We start from the raw sequence: 22,218 nt of genomic DNA on the forward strand, positions 1-22,218 counted from the left end.
GGGAGGGAAGCTCTTCCACAGTCAATCAACGCGTGCAACTCGTGCTAGGGAGGGGATGGGTTCACTCTCGTCGGATCGGGGAGCGGGGACATTCCTCTCAGTAAATTGTGTAAAACATTACCCTTAATAGTTCCAGCCATTCAGTTGACTTTGATTAAAATACGTGTGTGCGAGCACATACTGTATACACATAGTTTTGCTGGCTCAATGTCATCCTTTAGCAGTCTGCGAGTGCTGTGATTTTGGCTTCACGACATTGTCTCCTGCAGAGCTTTGTGTCTGCCGTACATCCCAAAGCCCAAGGAGAGTTGGCTGCAGTATCCAATATACACACATTTCAATTCACGCGTGACTCGCTCAGACAGTGAAACGTTGGAGGTCTTATAGGGTTCTGTGAGAAGGTTCCTGTTCCACTGCTGAGAAGAACAGAGTGTCTTTGTTATTCTATGTTGTATCTTCCTTTTCTTTGTACTGCTCAGGACATTTATCTATAGTCACACTGCACCTGGGCACAAGGCAACCCATTCAGGCCTGACGTCGAAATTTAAAAAAAAAAGTTTTCTAAATTATGACAATTTTCTGAAAGATTTGAGGCACATTTTAACGATTTTTCAAAAAATAGCAGACCTACAAGTTCATAGCGCGCCACTCGGTGGCGCGCAATGAGCTTGTAGATCTGCTATTTTTCAATAGCTTAATTATAGCATAATGTATGTAACCACCAAAAGGGGTTCCCGCTCAAAATAGGTTAAAGGACCACTTCAAAGCTTTTCAATCATATAATCGGTCCTCACTAATCTTCATGATAAAATACCAAAAATGTTCAGGCAGTTCAGAAACCCGTCCACCATTTGACATCATCGATGGGGAATCCGAGCTAATAGAAACGGCAGGCTTTTATATTCCTGAAAAGTTGCAATGAGAAAATGGAAGCCATCATAATACAAATATAAATAGTCTTTAAAAAAAATCTCGTTTAAAAAAATGTCACTGGTGGACGGGTTTCTGAACTGCCCACAGCCGTCCTATGAGACACAGACCGGGTAGAACGAAATGGTGCTATTTTATCATGAACATTGGTGAGTACCAATTATATGAAGATAAGTTGAAAAGTTTGTGAAGTGGAGAGCTGCGCCCTCCGGCATCTTCCGCCAGAAACGGTAACATGTCGGCCAGAATGGGATCAAAAACCCCTGTTCTCATCAGGAACGCCGGACGGATTTGACAAAAAGACGGATTTTGGAGTATTTTTTCAGAGAAAACAGGCATGAAAAGAAATCACAATGAGTGGATTCCAATGGGGTGCCCGCGCATTTCGCCTTGTGCCTGGAGGGACATATACAGTATAGCAACCTGCCTAGCAAGCTGGGTGCAGTAGAGGTACAGTATGTGTTTGGCTTCTGCTGGTGGATTTTGATATGAAGCGATTACCCGCGGCGCCGCGGGTTGGGCTATCAAAGGGTAATTATGATTAGCCGCAGTGCTGCGGTGCCGCGGGCCATGGCGACAAGGGCTTTAAGCTTGGTTTGACTTGACGTATAGAACAGATCTAGATGAATTATTGATGAATGGAAAGGTTAGAGCTGTAATGTAACTTTTACTAGTGAATAAAATGTTATTTTATCCAATCGGTCTGGTAGATTATGCATCTTACATGGACCCCAGGAAGACTAGCTGTCGCCCATAGCATCCGCTAATGGGGATCTGTTCAATAAACCAATTCAACAATTAGAATAGGTTAATTAATTTGGTCTCTGCTAGAATTCTACTGAGGACGTGTGGGTCCTGTGTCGGGTTTGACACAGCCTCTGGCCTTGAAGGTCTCATGTCAATGTCTCCCCTGCGCAAGCAGACAGGTTCTATTGGCTGAGTGGTAAAAAACTATTCAACAGTTGGGTATAGAGCAGGAAAGACGACTTCAGCTACAATATGTTCAACCTGTGAAGTGTCCACAGCCCTGCTTTGAGACGGGGACAGAGAGGCGTTCCGAAGCACAGCCATTCATGACTACCTGGCACTGCATGAAAAGAGGGATTAACGGGCAATTATGGGCACTAGATTTGCCCGTAAACCTCTAGTTTAGCGGTCATATACAGTTATATACATTAATATACAGGGGTGATGGTACATTTCGGGAGTTTACCGGAGTTTGTTGGTCAAATTACCGGGTGTTCCCTGGAATACACTCAGTGGCTTCCGCGTGCGGTTAGGGAATGGAATGCCGGTGTGTATCCCTGTGTGTATCCCTGTGAGACACAGACCGAGTAGGAAATAATTTTACAATTTTAACATTAGTGAGGACCAATTATAATGAGAATATAGGTTGAAAATGCACGCTGAAGTCGTCCTTTAAGTTACAACGTGCAACGTTAAGTAGGATCTCCAAAATGGTCTGGGAACGCCTCGGGATCCCCCAGTACTAATGTCTCTCTGGAGAGAGAAGTCTGGTTGCCCCCCGCGACCCGACTACGGATAAGCGGCTGAAGATGTATGGATGTTGTGGAACATTAAGTAGGAGTGTGGACGATAATTCAAACCCAGATAAGCCCAGGTGTGGTTATCGACAGTGATGAAATGCCCTGCTGTGTGCTCTGTGTGCCTTTAACTGGGATTGCTATTGTGCTCTCTGATAACACCTCAAACCCTGCACTTCATCAAAACCTGAGCCCCCAGTTATTGGGGTGAGAAGTCTCTGCGTGCGTGCGTGCGTGCGTGCGTGCGTGCGTGCGTGCGTGCGTGCGTGCGTGCGTGCGTGCGTGCGTGCGTGTGTGTGTGTGTGTGTGTGTGTGTGCATGCCTGCGTGCACACCATAGCAGTTATCAACAGAAAGTCAATTTTGTTGACCCTGGGGTGACCAATCTGAGAGACACACCTTATATTTGTGTTCAGGTCAGAACCAGTATTCTTGCGCGTGCACGTGTGTGTGTGTGTGTGTGTGTGTGTGTGTGTGTGTGTGTGTGTGTGTGTGTGTGTGTGTGTGTGTGTGTGTGTGTGTGTGTGTGTGTGTGTGTGAGGGTGTGTGTGTGTGTGTGTGTGTGTGTGTGTGTGTGTGCCTGCGTGCAAGTGTATGTTTTGGTTGGCTTGCCGCACCATTCCATCTAATCTCTCAGACTAGGAAAAACACTACACGATTTGTAATAATAGGAGCTTAACTAAAAAGTTACGTTGAAATAACCTGGAACACAATCAATTGATTAACCGTCTGTCGTGTTGAGTGGTCAGATGGGTGGGCCGCAAATACTTTCAACATTTTAAAGTGGGGCCTTATGCAGAAATGTTGAGGACCACTCTCTCTCTCTGTCTCTCTCTGATATGCAGTAGAAGGTGAAGCGAGTATTCTGTAACAGCTCTAAAATATGAATGTGGACTAAAAATAAGAGTTATGGCGTTAAGAGTTAAGGTAGAAAAATGAAAAACAACGTAGAAACATTGAGAAGTGCAATATAGATGGACACACGGATGCACTTTGTGAGGGAGAGAGAGAGACAGACAGACAGACAGACAGACAGACAGAGCTGTAGTATTAAGCTCAAGTCTTCATTGCATGCATGCACATGCGCACGAAAACACACTTTGCGCATAACAGCACACAAATGCAAGGACAGTAGGACACTCGCACAAACGATACACACCCTACTATAAATGCACCACGATACGTGTAATACGTGTAATCCTCGTAACGAGAGAACCGTTTGACCCACCGACTTCAAATTTGACACACGTTCCAACACCCCCTCAGGGAGTGCAGTGCCCGGCCTTGAATTCACCGTTGTCCATAAACACCACAAAAGGCTCTGGTCAGGCTCTGCCAGTGGACCTAATGAGCCTAAGTTCCCTCACCTGTAGAATTTCCCAGCCTCTGCCTCAGCCAATTGATTGCCATGGCAACCGCCCACACCTGCCATTTGATTACTTTACCAGTCCACTTTTCACAGTCAGTTTGCACTCTTCAGACACAGGCAGATACAGAGATCTCCATATACAGTATGGGTACAAAAGGGACACAGGCAGACAGTTAAGCTGGACAGACAGACAGACAGACAGACAGACAGACAGACAGACAGACAGGCAGGCAGACTGACTGACTGACTGACTGACTGACTGACTGACTGACTGACTGACTGACTGACTGACTGACTGACTGACTGACTGACTGACTGACTGACTGACTGACTGACTGACTGACTGACTGACTGACTGACTGACTGACTGACTGACTGACTGACTGACTGACTGACTGACTGACTGACTGACTGACTGACTGACTGACTGACTGACTGACTGACTGACTGACTGACTGACTGACTGACTGACTGACTGACTGACTGACTGACTGACTGACTGACTGACTGACTGACTGACTGACTGACTGACTGACTGAAGATCATAACGTTTAAGTGATTTCTGTTTAAGATACGACATGGTTTGACATTTAATTCCAGCACAGAGATACTCTAGTCCGGACCGCTGAACCATTAAACAGGAGTTGTGATATCTCCTAATGAACTCGGTCCCTGGGCAACGTATAAATGTTCCTGCCTTGAACAATTCTAATAATCCACTGATTCTCTTGGCTGCATAAAAGCAACTTTTAAAAGTGACTTTGTTATACTTTGCGTAATTGGTTGTGGGACTGCAGTGTTTATAGTGCTAAGGTGGTGTTGCTTTGCTGTCAGGCCTTCTGGATGTGTGATCGGGGTGGCTGTAGCTCATAGTGGCCGCTTAGGGACCTGGAATGTTCTCGGTTCGATTCCCGGCTGATCCTTGGCTTCGTGTCTTAAGTGTCAATGCCCTGAACCCTTAACTCTGTGTGTGTGCACGTGTGTGTGTGTGTGTGTGTGTGTGTGTGTGTGTGTGTGTGTTATTATATTAGTTATTCTCAATTAATATATTTATTTTCGAGTAAACATGCTCGCCAATCAGAACATGAACAAATCATGTGTCTGAATTCACCGCTGGGGCTGATGTTTGTCGATCAGTCGTTGCCTGTATGTATGTATCACCTATGGTGCATACTGTGATATGTGTGTTTGTGTGTGTGTGTGTGTGTGTGTGTGTGTGTGTGTGTGTGTGTGTGTGGTGTGTGTGTGTGTGTGTGTGTGTGTGTGTGTGTGTGTGTGTGTGTGTGTGTGTGTGTGTGTGTGTGTGTGTGTGTGTGCGCATGGACGTGAATGAATGGGCGTGTGTGTGTGCACAACAAATGTGCACATTGATTTATTTAAAAGTCCTGGTTTGAGGGGCTGAATATAATAGTCGGACTCAAGATCTCCCTCCTTAAGTGTTCCCCATGTGACCAGCTATGACGCATTCATACATCCAGAGTGCAGACAGACTCTTGTCTTCGCAAAACACATGTCCATTCCCTTCCTAACATTATAAATGGTGCATGTGTATAGTGTTTTTATCCAAAATGCTTTACATAGATCGTGCATTACATTCACCCATTCACACACACATTCATACACCGATGACTTAGGAAACCACGCAAGGCAACGATCTGCACATCGGCAGCAATTAGGGGTTCAGAGTCTTGCTCGAGGACACTTGGACACTAACTCTGGGGGAGCCCGGACTCTCTACCGGCCACTCTACCCCTGAGCTACTGTCGCCACGCCTGTTATAGATTGTATCCCACTCATCGTGGCTTCAGTAATCTGTATAGGGCTTTCCCTATACTTTCATGCATCTTAACAACCCAAAAGGTGATTTGGGGACGCATACTGTATGCTATTAGGTGCAATTGAACTGCGGGCTGAACTTACGTAAACAGGCTCATTTATCTGACTGTATTCCCTCATGGAAGACCACTTAAAAACTTGTGTATCGAGTAAATAAATATACAGAATTCCGACATCCAGCGGGAGGAGTGCTGTGGCACTGATAAACAGCATCATTATTACTATCCTGAGTTCATGTGTATTTACGGATGAAAATAAGTCTTTCAGCACTCTCTCTCTCTCTCTCTCTCTTCTACCCTTCATCCTGCTGAGCTGATTGAGCGTGTAAATTGCTTCAAGAAGCTATAACTGCGGAGTTAGCGCTCCATTCACCGAATAATTATTATGGACAGCGTGGGATTTGTGCTTGGAGAGTCACAATATGGGCGAGTTTACACGTGTGCACACTGCAGTGCAGCGAGCGCGCGCACACACGCACGCACGCACGTGGGTGTACACGGAGAGATTGCAGGTATACATGTAATTGGCGATGTCGTCCATGCATGGCAGTGGCAGCCGTGGGTTTTTCTCCCAGCGGAAGAAGCAACATTTAATATCCAGCAGCCTCGGCTCCACTTCAGCTCCTTAATAATTAAGTCTTTTCTTTTTTACTTTAACAAGACGTCTGAGTCTCTCGCTCTCTCTTTGTGACTCGCCCTGAACTATTTCTCTCTCTCTCTCTCTCTCTCTCTCTCTCTCTCTCTGTCTCCCTCTTTTCCTCTTTCAATGCCTATACTTTCCTCTCCATCTTTCCCCAAATCTCACATGCACACAATGAGTATACGCATGCACGCACACATGCACGTACACACACGCACACACACACACACACACACACACACACACACACACACACACGCAGTCTTGCATGCATACGCACATGCACGCACAGTGCACACGCACACACACCCTCACACACACACACACACATACACACACACACACACACACACACACACACACACACACACACACACACACACACACACACACACACACACACACGAAGAAGTAGAACAGTATTCATTTCCCCCTACATAATTCCGTCCGACAGCAGTGACAGATAGTGTTTTATGATTGAATGGGTTTCTCCTCGCTTATATTAGGAACTCATTTTCCCATAATGCATCTTGCCACTGATGTATGACAGGCATAGAGAGGGATGTCGCAGCGAACTCCTGACCCCCCATTTTTATCTCATCCTTCTTCCTGCCCTTTCTGTCTTTGGTTCCCTTTGGCTGCATCATGGGTGACTGAAGCTCTTATATGGCTGTGTCACTGGCGTCAGATCAATGGAGCCATCCGAGCCAGCCTCCCTTCCACCAGGGAATTAACCCATTAACGCGCTGGCTATGCGGAGAATTGAAATCTTGGAAATAAGCTTCACTAAACCATTGAAGAATCACCCGGGGCGCAAATGTTAGGTCCGTTTCATGAAAATCCGCCTTAGAATGGTGTGACCGTTTGTCGTCGCGTTGAAAAAAAAAGTCTGAATTGCCGATCAACAACAAAGAGCCACCCGTAGCACGCCACTAATGCCGTTGTAATGCATTGGGAGTTGGGACTCAATTTCCCAGAAGCCTTAGCATGCCAGTGCCACTCTGTCTAATGGAAACCCTGTAAGTCTTAAAACATATTAAAAACGTATCAAAAGACGGGAATGTTGCGATCCGCAGTCAGTGCCGCGCTACGAGCTTGTAGGTCTGCTATTTTTCAACAGCTAAAGTTTAAAATGATGGTTAAAGTGGTTTAAAAGCTACGAGGTGACACCGATGCGTCCTCAGGGCTTAAACCATACCGTATACTGTAGGCTACTTACTCATGCACTGCACCACTGCAAACTGCTTAGCATGGCGACACATGTGTTTTACACCACTCCAATATGGATGAGGAGAAAAGCGTCCGGTATACAGACTATGCCTTCCCGGGTTCAAGTTCATGTGCTTACATAGTGCGCAGGCGGACCGCCGAGAGGGTTCAAGTTCATGTGCTTACATAGTGCGCAGGCGGAACGCCGAGAGGGTTCAAGTTCATGTGCTTAGATAGTGCAGGCGGAACCGCAGAGAGCGTTCAAGTTCAATGTGCTTAACGGAGTGCAGAGAGGAGAGAGATATAGCCTGACAGAATAGAACGGCCCACTTCATCACTTTTCAACCTACATTCATATAATTCGTCCTCATTAATGTTCATGATAAAATGCCACAATTATTTTCTACTCTGTCTGTGGCTCCTAATAGGCCTGTCTCACAGATATTCCCCGCCCCCTTTCCACGCCACCCTTTCCAGACGGTGATGATGTGGTGTCACTCCATAGACATTACATGTTAAAATACCTACATTCAGAAGCCATAAACAACGCTTTTTCTGAAGGTAAACTTTATTCTATTTGGTTTAGCGGTCTTAACATCTTGTTTTCTTCATAATAATATTGGTCTTTTACATTTTAACATTTTGGAAACGGCCTTAAATGGTGCAGAGAAAGCAGGTAGGGATGTAGCTCTGGTCCATGAGTAAGGCTATTTAAGGCTGCGGGCAGTTCATAAACACGTCCACCAGTGAGATCATCGATGGGGAATCCAAGCTAATAGAAACTGCAGGCTTTTATATTCCTGAAATGTTGCAACGCGAAAATGGAAGCCATCGTTCTCACGATAATAAAAATCTAAATATGTATCTTGTTTAAACAAGGAATGATCACATGCCATATTATTGTTATTATTTTAGTAACATGTATGTTTACACAAAGAACACTGGTGCCAACATTTATATTGAATAACATAAATGTAGGTTTTAAGGCTAGAATGACATTATAGAGAAGTGGACTAGTGAGATATGAGATTGTCTCTCCTTCATTGCGGGACTGCAGGAAGAGATAGTTTGCATAATGTAACTTAATAAAATATAATAAGGTGGCACATGCTTATTTGTCGATGAAAGTGAATGAAAAGCTGATCTAGCCTAAAATCTCGAAACACAATATTCATCATGACAGGAAAGTGCAACGATAGTCAATCAAAACCAAGGTAAGGAACCATTACGCATACACCAGATTACGCACCACAACGTGAATGTTGGGCTGGGGAGACGTACATGACATCCAATGAATGTCTCTAACCCCACGTGTGCGTGTGTGTGTGTGTGTGTGTGTGTGTGCGTGCGTACGTATGTGCGCGCGCGTGTTGTGTGTCTGCTTTGTTTGTGTGTAGGGTAGTTAACAATGTCAGATTGCCTCGTTTAGGGGAATTAGTCTTGGGGCAAAAGCCATCTGAAGAGGTCGAGAGCAAATTATAGATTAAAGGAGATAAACACCAGAGAGAGAGACAGGGAGAGACAGGGACAGAGATACAGGGAGACAGAGACGGAGGGAGACAGACAGACAGATGGACAGACGGACGGATACATGTGTACACAGACAGAGAGACCGTGTCTCCTCTGGGAGCAGAGTGTCATTGGTCGCAGGGTGATGGTGTGATATAGGACTGTCTGTTGCCATGGGACCGTTGGGACGTTATTATTATGCTCTAATCCTTCAGGCCCTCTATCTCTGTAACCTCACCCTGGCCTGGGCTGTCACACTGTCTCACACTGTCTCACACTGTATCACTGTCTCTCACTGTCTCACTGTCTCACACTGTATCACTGCCTCACACTGTCACACACTGTCTCACACTGTATCACTGTCTCTCACTGTCTCACTGTCTCACACTGTATCACTGCCTCACACTGTCACACACTGTCTCACACTGTCTCACTGTCACACACTGTCTCACTGTCTCACACTGTATCACACTGTATCACACTGTCTCACACTGTATCACACTGTCTCACACTGTCTCTCACTGTCTCACTCTGTCTCACACTGTCTCACACTGTCTAACACCACACACACTGTCTCACACTGTCTCACACTGTCTCACACTGTCTCTCACTGTCTCACACTGCCTCACTGTCTCACACTATCACTGTCTCACACTGTATCACTGTCTCACACTGTCTCACACTGTCTCACATTGTCTCTCACTGTCTCACACTGTCTCACACTGTATCACTGTCTCACACAGTCTCACTGTCTCACACTATCTCACACTGTCTCACACACTGTCTCACACTGTCTCACACTGTCTCTCACTGTCTCACACTATCTCACACTGTCTCACACTGTATCACACTGTCTCACACAGTCTCACTGTCTCACACTATCTCACACTGTCTCACACACTGTCTCACACACTGTCTCACACTGTCTCTCACTGTCTCACACTATCTCACACTGTCTCACACTGTCTCACACTGTATCACACTGTCTCACACTGCCCGTCTGAAAAAACAACTGCCTTGGAGTATAATGCAGCATTTTCTATACAGCATGGTGAAAAACAAAGATGCAAATGCAACTCCTCACCATGCCGTACCCGAAGGCATGCAGCGTGCAGGACAATTGCTTTTTTCCAAACTATCCTGAACTTGAACGCAGCATTTTTGCATTGACATAATTCGTTTAGAAATCCTTCTCCAGAGTGCGGGGGTCGCGCCCCGAAAATAGCCGATCTACAAGCTCTCAACGGGTCGCAGCGCCTTGCGGAAGTTTAGCCCCTGCCTCTCTAACACTATATCTACAAGCTATATGCGACGCCTTGTGAGCTTGTAGATCGGCTATTTTCTAAGTATTGGAAATAGAAATACTAAAGTAAAGTACAAATGCCTCAAAACTGTACTTAAGTAATGTATATATACTTTACAGCACTGCTTATCTTTTGACTTGGGCATTCCTGCTATGTGTACAGGCCGCTCATTGCCTTTATAGGCACAGAAAACTATACAACCAGCTGATAACACAAGTGGTTACAAGTGGTTCCAAATATCAGCGGTGCTCCTGCCGGATCAAAGGGTCTAAAACATGAGAGGAGAAACAGATCAAGGGTAAAACGGAGGAAATTGCCTGTAGACTTCCAGCGTGTTTGGACCCAGAGAGGTTTATGTATCAGCAGGGTGAAGTGACGAACACCTCTCGAGGTCGAAACGTGTTGGCAGTCGCCTCGTTTTAATAAAGGCTGCTTCCTCCATCTTACCTCTGAGCGTCTGGATCATCTTTATTTTCTTCTTTCTCTCATATTATAAACACAAGCGGTTTACACTTTCACCCACGCCGTGTGAGACTGCATATCTCTGCTGTCTCCACCTAACTGCAAAAAAGGTTCATTTTTCAGGACATGAAAAGTATACATTTTTTTCCAGGAAATTAAAGAAAACCTTATGTTTAGAAAACAAAGCAATACGGCCTCATCAAAGTTGTTGTTGTGACTTTATATATTGTCAATGAACTTGCATGAGAGGGGGAGAGGTGGTGGAGTTATAGCTGTTTTAGCAGCAGTGTTGTTTTTGGCAGCACATTTTTGCTCTCTTCAATGGTTTTAATTTAGTCACATTTTAGTCACCTGGAATGATTTACTGTTAGTCTAGTTTTAGTCGACTAAATATCATACGATTTTAGTCGACTAAAATGTATTTTGGTGGGCGTTGCTGCCATCGTAATGACAGTTTTTACACTTGCTGAAAATAGCAGATCTGCTATTTTCAGCATGCAACCAAGTGTAAAATGACTTATACTGGATCTCTTGTCCACTAGTCCCTTCCTAGAATGTTAGTCTAGTTTGTATTTGTTGACAAAATTGTCAGTTTTAGTCATCATAGCTTTGTTTTCATTTCGTTTTTATGTAGTTTTCGTCAGTGAAAAGGGGTAGTTGACGGACATTTTTCATCATAGTATTAGTCGACGAAAACAATACTGTTTAGCAGTTTGAAGGTCCAATGGAGTTAAGAGGTTTTGTCCAAAGCAATTTTTACTACTTCTCTTTGGTTCAATATTTTCTAAACAACACACATACGTAAAGGGTGTTCAATAGCACTGATTTATGAAGAAAAATCTAAATCCTCCAAAATGGAGTTAGGTGCAGGTTTCTTCCTGACAGCAACGATATTTAGGGCATTTGGTACTTTAACATTAGCTCTAGCATCCCTATGTTGACAATGTCATTATAGGTGAAAATGTTAGTAAGTAAATTAAAAAGTGCCTCTGGCCGTTGGATTATTATCATTTTATTTTTTATTGTTTTTACCGGTGGGGATATGTTTCATCCTGTCACGATGCAATGTGTTGAGACTGAGAGCAAACATGTACGCACGCACGCACGCCAATTCAATAAAATACAATAAATGTAACACTGCTTTTACTAGATTGAAGTCAATCATATGTACACTATGCTACTTCCAAAATGGAACACTGACATTCCACGGCATACACAACATTTCGGCCACATGTTGGCCTTCATTTTGTAAAAGTTCTAACAAGGTGTCTAGAGCCCAAACAATATCGACGTGGCCGATATGTCGACCATTGTTTGACTTTTATGATGAGATCGGTATTGGCAATTATGCAGCCAAGAATTGTATTAGACTTCTCTAATGTTCTCATCAACGATAACCACATGTGGTCTATTATAGCATTTGAAACAAACTAACATCACAGTCATTATTACATTTGAACATGGTAGATGGAACAAGTTGATTAGCACATTTAGACAACGAGACCATTCAAAAGAATTACCATAAAACATTAAGCACCGTAAGACATCAAGGCACAGAGCAAAATAAACACAATGCAAAAGGACATAAAAAAAACATATCAAGAACAGAAAAGTAAAGACTAAAAGTACGTTGCAGAAGAATGATTCAAAAACTAAATAAAAGGCAAGGCCAAACAGTAAGGGTTTCTTTAGCTTTGAGAGTTGTAGCAGAACTACATATTTCGTAGAGAGACATGTGTTGCCTAAAAACGAAGCGCTGCTTCTCCACATTTAGTTGTGATTCTGGGGACACGACCTGAGAAGTCCCGGCTTAGCACAGACATTACAGAAGTCTCGATGCTTCAGGATATCGTTGCTGTCGGGCAGAAACCTCTTATCTCCCGTATTCTAACGTCCAACTACTGTACGTCATCATTATACTACAGCGTCAGTGACCAGATGTCCCTCTTTGCGTGGGACAGTCCCTCCTTTCCAAGACTTTTCAGGCGTCCCACAAATGGAGACCCCGTCCCACATTGTGACTGGCTGGCAGGCATCAGTGTTCAAATGGCCTAATAGTTAAGCCCAAACAACACCAAAGGGTCGAGACGGTTTTAGCGTTGTCCCTGCGGTGCTATATCTATGTCTTGTTCCAAAAGCATCAAAAGTATGAAGTAAATGAGCTGAACAGTATAAATACTATATTATAGCCCAAAAACATACGTAAACGTGACTAAATACTCAGGCAAAGATACGGAGAATAGGACGGACGACGGTGAAGGCAGATGAGAACTTCCAAGTCCATTTTATTGTCAGAATTCAGAGTACAGACAAAGACAGCAGATCACAGCTATATGCAGGTCACAGCCATGGGGCTGGAGCCCCAGCCCCATGGAGAAGCTCCTTCAGCCTGTCGGCTTCTGGGAGGACTAACACACACAGTTACATTTTTGGTAGGTCTTTATACAGGTTAGAACAAAGAGATCAAAGAGACATGACCAAAAGGTGGTCCCTAACCCCCACTGTAGTCTAAATGGTCTAAAGTTGTCCATGCATGTCCAAATAAGGTAGTAGGCAGTGGTCAGCAAGCTCAAAGTAGGCCTGTAGGCTATTTACCATATAATGCAAGCTGTGAACTGGTGACTATATGCGTCTGCCCTGTTGTCTCTCCCCCCCATGCATGCAGCAGGAGAGAGAGAGAGACCAGGGTACATTTTTAGTTAGAGGTGAAACAATCTAGTCTGTCTAATTTAACATTACTAATACTAGGCCATATTTAATGTGAATTGTGATAATATACATCAAGTAGCAGAAGCGAGCCTTTTGCTATACCTCCAGAATATGAATCGTCAAAAGTAACAGTTTTGGACATACAAGTTTCCATTCAACAGAAGAACAGAAGTGTGTGTCGTCCATTGGGTTTCCTTCGCCCAGGAAAGTTGGCTGATCTTGAATGTCCTCCCATGATACAGAGAACAGAGAGCAGCAACCCTCCCATGCCAAGGAACAGAGAGCAGCAACCCTCCCATGCCAAGGAACAGAGAGCAGCAACCCTCCCATGCCAAGGAACAGAGAGCAGTAACCCTCCCATGCCAAGGAACAGAGCAGCAACCCTCCTATGCCAAGGAACAGAGAGCAGTAACCCTCCCATGCCAAGGAACAGAGCAGCAACCCTCCCATGCCAAGGAACAGAGAGCAGCAACCCTCCCATGCCAAGGAACAGAGCAGCAACCCTCCTATGCCAAGGAACAGAGCAGCAACCCTCCCATGCCAAGGAACAGAGAGCAGCAACCCTCCCATGCCAAGGAACAGAGAGCAGTAACCCTCCCATGCCAAGGAACAGAGAGCAGCAACCCTCCCATGCCAAGGAACAGAGAGCAGCAACCCTCCCATGCCAAGGAACAGAGAGCAGCAACCCTCCCTGACACGTCCATTGTCAGTACATTCACCCTTGTGGTGGTGTAAATCTATATGCACTGTATACGTTTGGCTGTGCACGTCTCTGGCATGGTGTGGACATTTCAGTCCAAACCACTTCCTCACCAAGCACACTGTTGTACATACACGTGCGTGTGTGTGTGTGTGCGTGCGTGCGTCCGTGCGTGCGTGCGTGTGTGTGTGCGTGCGTTGCTGAGATCCGGTATTTTATATGGGGAGACTCAGCGTTCTGCTATGCGGGCGGTCGATAGAATGAATCCTCTCTCCCCTTTCTGCATTAATTTATTAGCCCTCTTTCTTTAATTAGAGAGAGAGAGAGAGAAGACAGGAAATCAGACAATCTGCTGAAGTCAGCTCCTTGTATCTCTCCTCCTCCTCCTCCTCCTCCTCCTCCTCCTCCTCTCTCGTCTTCATCCGTGTTAGAGAACACAGTGTTCTTTAACAACTTTCACCCTGGCTAACCTGTTGTTGATGTAATTATAGGTTTTAATTATTACACAATTCCTTCCATATCACGCTATTTTGGTGAAGAGGGATCAAGTGGTTAATGAGAGAGAGAGAGACACACAAAGATGCATAAACAACAGCCCCCAACCATGGTTGACACCGGGCCTCCTGCAGTAAATCCACCTGGTTCTGGGACGTTGTATTGTCCATCTTGTGTGGTGGATCTCACCCTCTCTCTGTTTGCTTGTTTGTATACTTGTAAGCACTTAAACACTACATATATCGGCTCTGTCGAGTGGAAACGCTTACAGTGTAAAAAAAAAAACTGTTACATTTCAGGATTCAAAAAAAATTCTGTCCTGATAAAGGTCGAATAGACCGAAACGTTGAATAAAGAGCAACATTTTTGGCAAGTTTCTGACAGTGTGCGGGACCCTTCTTTGTTTTTCAAAGATAACCTTTTTAAAAATAGCAAATGCATCGGAGCTTTTGTGTGTGACGCTGTAGTAATAAATAATACAGGACTTTATTTGCATTGCCCTTTTCATTCACAAGGAACCCCGTCGTGCTACATGGTTAAAAACACATAATCAATCATAGAATGCAAAAATGCAGGGTGAGTAAAGAAAGTCAAGCACAAAAATGGGCCTTGCCGACATCGCTCACACGACAGTTAAACACATTTGTGAACATGTAGATCTGATGTCCCTCCCACAGAATAGTTGATTGGTATCTGCGAACTTGTAGATCTGCTGTCCCTCCCACAGAATAGTTGATTGGTATTTGTGAACTTGTAGATCTGCTGTCCCTCCCACAGAACAGGGTTGTAGAGCATGTCATGTGGTTAACTCTCATGTGGTTAACCTCATCTGATTCACATTGCCACTCATGTGTTACGTACATTACCAACGTTTGCCTCATCCCCCAAATCCAATTTCCTACTGCCTGCCCTGATTGACCCCCCCGCTGTCCTACACGTGCACATGCACGCACACACAGACACACACACACACACACACACACACACGTGCACATGCACACGTGCACAATCACATCCACCCCTGCCACACACACGCACACGGGCAGGCCGACGCATTCCGACACAGCACACCGACGCGCTCGTTTGCGAAATGAAAAACAGCTGGGGTTAGACAGATAGACAAATGCTTTCTCTCCCTGGAGACCTGAAGGTGACACAGTGCAGACAGATGCCTGCCCGCACGCACGCATGCACTCGCACACACGCACGCGCACATGCATGCACGCACGCACGCACACACGCACACACACGCGACGCACGCACGCACACACGCACACAACAAACGCACACACATGCGACGCACGCATGCGCACACATACGCAACACAAGCAAACAAATGTATATATCCACTGGCGCACTCTAACCTTACACGCACGTACATGCACACGCACACACACACACACGCACACACACACACACACACACACACACACACACACACACACACACACACATGCACGACACATGACACACGGCACACACCTACAGTACATGCACACACACAAGAAAGGAGAGTGAGCTGTTGACAGTAATGCTGAGTGTGTGAGCGCACTGGGATCTCTAATCCCTGTCACCGCACACAAACCCACTCAAAGCAAAACAATTAAAATGCTAATTTTGCTCTCCCTCCTCTGTGCTAGTCTGTTAATGACTTAGCCCGCCATGCACGCACACGTGTGTGTGTGTGTGTGTGTGTGTGTGTGTGTGTGTGTGTGTGTGTGTGTGTGTGTGTGTGTGTGTGTGTGTGTGTGTGTGTGTGTGTGTGTGTGTGTGTGTGTGTGTGTGTGTGTGTGTGTGTGTGTGTGTGTGTGCACGCGCACACCATTAACATACTTTACTCTGTGACTCCATCCAGGGACGACAAATGAACATGCAGTCTTTCCAAATGTTTGACAAATTAAAAAAAAAACATTTAAAAACCCAATTCCCGCCAGCATTAATTAATTAATTAATTAATCCCTCGATAGCATATTGCCAAGGTTTTATCGCGCGTAACACTTACTTTGAAGAGCCAAATATCCGTAACCGGATGTTACAATGACACACTGCTGTGTGTGGTGTCATGACCGGTTGTTACAATGACACACTGCTGTGTGTGGTGTCATGTAACCGGATGTTACAATGACACACTGCTGTGTGTGTGTGTGGTGTCATGACCGGTTGCTGTTGTCTCGGTCGGTGGTGGAAAAACCCGACCGCGAGTGTCAGCGCGCCTGGTGCAGCCCGTTGAAAACCCTTGTATTCACCAGAAACGGCCCCCTCAATGTCCTTTCTGAGATACAGAGCTTTGAATGCAGGGCTTAGAATGGAAGTGGATGCGCGCGCATCTTCAAAATGGCTGCGGCCACTGTCCCACCTTGTGTTGATGCGGGTAGCAACATTAGCTAACGATACGATCGGATTAAAACATGCATTAAAGAATACAAGCCCTCAAACCCGAGAATCTCGGGTTTGGCGGGCTAGGGTACTAATTTAACCCTACGTGTTCCTCGTTTCTGGCGGGCTTTGTGTTTAATACTTTTTTAATTTAATTAAATTTTTACTTTTAGTAAGTATTTATAGTGTGGCAGTGTGTGTTTGCAAGATGTACCTATGGGTTATGGTCCGAGATGCTCCGATAATCGACCATCGATCGGTGATCGGCCGTATCGGACGATATTCACTCAGATCGGTTATCTGCAATTTACCCTATCTGGAGAAACCAATCTTTTACAACATTTAAGTGGTATAAACTAAAGGTCAATCAGATATAATATCATTTTTCATCTTTGTGACATGCAGGCCTAAACATCCTCCTCTTCCTCCCCACATACAGGAGTAGTTTTGAAGTGGGTTTTTATAATCATTTTGGAAACACTCAAATTTGGCCCTTACGCACAAGATCGGTTCACAAGCATGTGTTCACACGTGCATTCCTTCCTTCACTCGTTCCGTCTCAGAGGGCGTGTGTGTGTGTGTGTGTGTGTGTGTGTGTGTGTGTGTGTGTGTGTGTGTGTGTGTGTGCATGATGCTGTATGCACGAGTGTTGCTTTGCTGATGTATTTGTCCAGATTCTCCGATTTTTTTTTTCTCAGTCAGATGTAAAGGCTTCAGCTGCAGAGCCACTCTGTATGTAAAGTCAGCCTCTCTACTCTCGGCTTTATCCCTCTGAACTCCACCGAGAGCCAAGAAAAAAGAGAGGGAAGAGAGAGAGAGAGAGAGAGAGAAGGGGGGGAGTGGGAGTGGGGGTCCAGGCAGGGAGAGATATGGAGGAGGGAGGGAGGGAGGGAGGGAGGGACTCGAGGGAGAGCGAGGTTTTGCCATTTTCGGACTCCTGTAACATTAAGAATTGATGGTTGAGTGAAGCCTTGTATGTGCTTCTAACACCGCTCTCCCCTTTCTCAGTCTCTCTGGAGTCACGCGCACGCACGTACACACGCACACACACATACACACACACACACACACAGGTATACGGGTGGAAGGCTTTCTATAGGGGAAGGCGGTTAAGTCGCAGAAAGAGATTACTAAATTATCAATGCAGTCGGTGTCAATCTCTCCTCCGTCTTGTGTTTTCATAATCACCATATTACCTTTTCACTGTGAATTGACATAATATTGTCATATAAGTAAAGGTGGTTGCACACTAGCGCTTTTTTTTTTCTGGCAGAATATCGTAGCGTTTTTCGGAGGACGTAAAATAAAATCGGCCTCACACCGATTTTATCCATTTTCCGCAGTGGGGTGTTGGTGACAGGCTGACTGCTAGTGAAAGCCTACTACCTACTGTACAGTGGGGTGTAGTGGGGTGTTGGTGTTATATAATAAAGTTTGTTCACATGACAATACACAACAACAAAGTCAACTCATTATAGAACAAAACAGTGGATTTACAGCATATCATTTGAAGACATGTACTGTATTATCTTGCACTGCTGTCCACTTCTCCTTCACAGGGACTGCACATCTGCGGCTTGGCAGCAGTTTTTAGGCCTCGCTTCAGCAAAGCCACATCATATTGGACTAGATAGAATGAGATTAGATCCGACCAGATCTCCTCTTGTGAAGTACTCGGTTGCATCATGTTTTACCTTCTGCTGCGTACAGTATATGGGGTCAGCATGTACGTGGCAAAAAGTAGGTCTTGTCCACCTTGGTGAATTATTTTCTGTTTCACAGGCCTGTTATAATGTTCTTACTGTTTTACAGGCCTGTTATAATGTTCTTACTGTTTTACAGGCCTGTTATAATGTTCTTACTGTTTTACAGGCCTGTTAAAATGTTCTGACAGTATTTGATTATAATGCCCAATTACTGAATGTCAAGTCTCCAGGTTTTCGTCAGGATATGTGTGACTTTTTTGATTGATTGAATAGTTTATTAGACATAATGTATAAGTACAGCAACAGTACAGTCAAACACTCAAACCAAAAGGGATCGCACAACAAAAAAAGTCCTTGCGGTCCATTTAGGCCCTATGCAATCAATTCATAGACATGACAATGAACATGATTTAATATGACACTGTGAGTCCTCTAAATCCAGTGGTTCTCAAACGTTTTATTTGCAACGACCAGTGGTGTACTGTAAAGTAACGAAGTACATTTACTTAAGTACTGTACTTAAGTACAATTTTTAGGTATTAGTTCTTTACTTTAGTATTTCCAATTTCCAATACTTTTACTTCTACTCCACTACTAGCCTGGTTAATAAACCAGACCGAATCAGCCGTTGGCAAAAAAAGAATTGCCTGCCGGCGGATTACGGTCTGGAGAGGCTCAATTGTACGCCCATTTCCTACACCAGAGAAATGGGGCGGCCAATCGGGACACGGTATGCAATATGGGCGGGCTTTGGTACAGTGACTTTCAATGCTTGAGACCTTTGACTGACAGTAGCTCTGACCAATTGCGTCAAAGAGAAAATGTTTCAACCCGCCCCCCTGGAAATGAAATCTAATATCCCGCGGTCCGTGCGATATTAGTCTGGTTTATTAACCAGGCTACTCCACTACACCTCGGAGCCAGAAATGATATAATTTTACTACACTACAATTATTTGAAAACTTTAGGTACTAGTTAATTTGGAGAATTATTTTTAATTAGAAAACATATAGCATACATTAATTAACCACTTCAACCCTATATGTAACGCCCGGGATTCGAACTCGGGTCTCCCACGTGAAAGTCAACATCTATCTCAACCACTAGACCAAAGGCATATCCCTCTGGACTGGGGGAGATGTTAGACTTTTGAGGCCATCAGGCAGAGGCTCTGATCCACTCTGCTACATATATACATTTCGGCCATTTGAAAATAGCAGCAATCTACAAGCTCACAATGCATCGCATAATACTGTACAGATGGAATCCTACAGGCCCATTTGATTCCATCTGTACACGCTCAGAGTTATACAAACCTGTTAAGGTAATTCGGGGCTAACTCTTTGTGCTTCCGGTAATATTATCGTCCACAAATAATTTTGACAAAAATGTCCACCACACGCCAACATGACGATGACCCCCGATCAAGCCCCATCTCAAGACCTCATGTCCTCTCTCTCTCTACTCTCTCTCTCTCCTCCTCCCTCTCTCTCTCTCTCTCTCTCTCTCTCTCTCTCTCTCTCCTCCTCCCTCTCTCTCTCTCCTCCTCTCTCTCTCCAGATGGGGAAGCTGGACAACAAAAGCCTGACCCTGAAGTATCCGGTGTGGCCGCGCTTCAACTCCTACGGTGACCCCGAGATGGACGACAACCACTTGTCCATCGTCACACTGGAGGAGAAGCCCTTCGTCATCGTTGAGGACGTGGAGAGGCTCACGGGGACTTGCATGAGGAACTCTGTGCCCTGCCGGAAACACATCAAAGAGTGAGTCTGTCTGTCGGTCTGTCGGTCGGTCTGTCTGTCTGTCTGTCTGTCTGTCTGTCTGTCTGTCTGTCTGTCTGTCTGTCGGTCTGTCGGTCTGTCGGGCGGGTAACGCACCATGAGTCAGAGCGCGGTGGTCACAAAGAAAAGTGGTGGATCTCCAAACGTTTTAATTTGGAGGACGGGTCTGTTTGGTTCTCTCAGAGTTGCAGATTGTTAAGGATCCGTTTGGAACCCCCTCAAGGAAGGAACCCATATGAAGGTCCGTGAACCCCACTTTGAGGAACACACACTAGTGCTGTCAGGCCTCTTATTGACTGTTGATTTGTCAGTTAGTGGTCAAACCTTTTTTTTTCTTTATCCTTGTGTCATTGTCCACCAAAGCCACCAAATTTCCATTATGCTTTAAGTAGCATGTGATTTTTCAAACTAGGGGATTCTGAATCCATTCCAAGCATTCGTTTTTGCACGAAAAACACTGCTTGTGCTAAATTCGGCCATAGCCACTTAATAGCCCACATATTACGACCTCATCACATGTGATGGACTGTCCTTGAGATAGTTATTTTGGTGGTGGTGGTGGTGGTGGTGAGCGCAGCTGCTTCTTTGAGGGGTTCCATCTCCCACTGAGAGGTAATGAACCTACTGGAGAAATCCTTCCACGTGACTTGACTATATTTGGGGATTCATTAAAAAATATGGAGGATCATCCCGAGACCACCGTTTGAAAGAAGTGACAGTTCAACGAGGGAGAAATGCCAAAGAAATAGTCTTGGAGGATTAAAAAATACCAATAATTCAGGATGTAATCTTGCTCTGATGTCATGCTGGTTTCATGCTCCTTCTCGCTCTCTCTCTCTCTCTCTCTCTGTCATGCTGTGTAGTGGACAGGCTACAAGCCCTTTTCAATGAAAGCCAGATGCATGAAGATGACGTCGTTGTAGCGTGACGAGCTAGAAAAGTTAAAAAACGCATCAATCAATCATTTTAGTTTCACAATCTCCCGTCCCCTTCTCTCTCCACACAATTCCTGCTTGTAATGGGGGAAAACATAATATTGCGAATGGCCAGACCTGATATCGTTCCTTAATAGTTTTTCTCGCTTGTCACTCCCACGTAGTTTCCCATCAACATAGTAGAGGTTCAAGGTTCACTTTTATTTTCTCCCATAGGAGAAATTTGTCGAGGACTTAAAAGCTGCAGTACAAAAGAAACACAGCTGCACATGTGCATATACATTAGGCAAGGTTTTCATAGACATGTATTCATCACAGTCATCTCATCTATATACAGTACGTATCACCTTACAGGCATTTCAATGCTGTTATCTGTATATGTAAGTAAAAAGCACTGGGTATCGATATCGCAATATTTGGCATAAATACAGAGATATGACATTTTGTCCATATCGTGCAGCCCTACCTGTGTGAGTAAGTTCTGGATTCTTGCGCGTGTTGAGCAACACTTCAACGCCAGTCTCGGTCGACAGTGTACATACAGTACGGTGTAGCTGACCACGCTTTACGTTTGCTAGCTTTTGCCACTAGCATGAACGCCGCATCACGCTGAGTCACTTGACTGGATCCACTGTGGGCCGTGTCCTACATTTGTTCAGTGCGGTGCGGTGGGGTGGGGTGATATTGAAAGACTGGTGATGCTTTTAAATTGTTT

General features: G+C 44.9%; 1 protein-coding gene across 1 annotated transcript in view; it reads left to right on the top strand.

The window, feature by feature from the left end:
- The window catches only part of grin2aa (glutamate receptor, ionotropic, N-methyl D-aspartate 2A, a), a gene marked incomplete at its 5' end in the record, with an annotated part of 266,870 nt that overhangs the window by 179,768 nt on the left and 64,884 nt on the right, over window positions 1-22,218 (top strand). The window contains 1 exon segment of the mRNA XM_083780155.1: window positions 20,348-20,550. Within this exon segment, the coding sequence (XP_083636281.1) occupies window positions 20,348-20,550 (203 nt within the window).

This window comes from Protomyctophum parallelum, assembly GCF_964188405.1.
Source record: "Protomyctophum parallelum genome assembly, chromosome: 13".
Taxonomy (NCBI): Eukaryota; Metazoa; Chordata; class Actinopteri; order Myctophiformes; family Myctophidae; genus Protomyctophum; species Protomyctophum parallelum.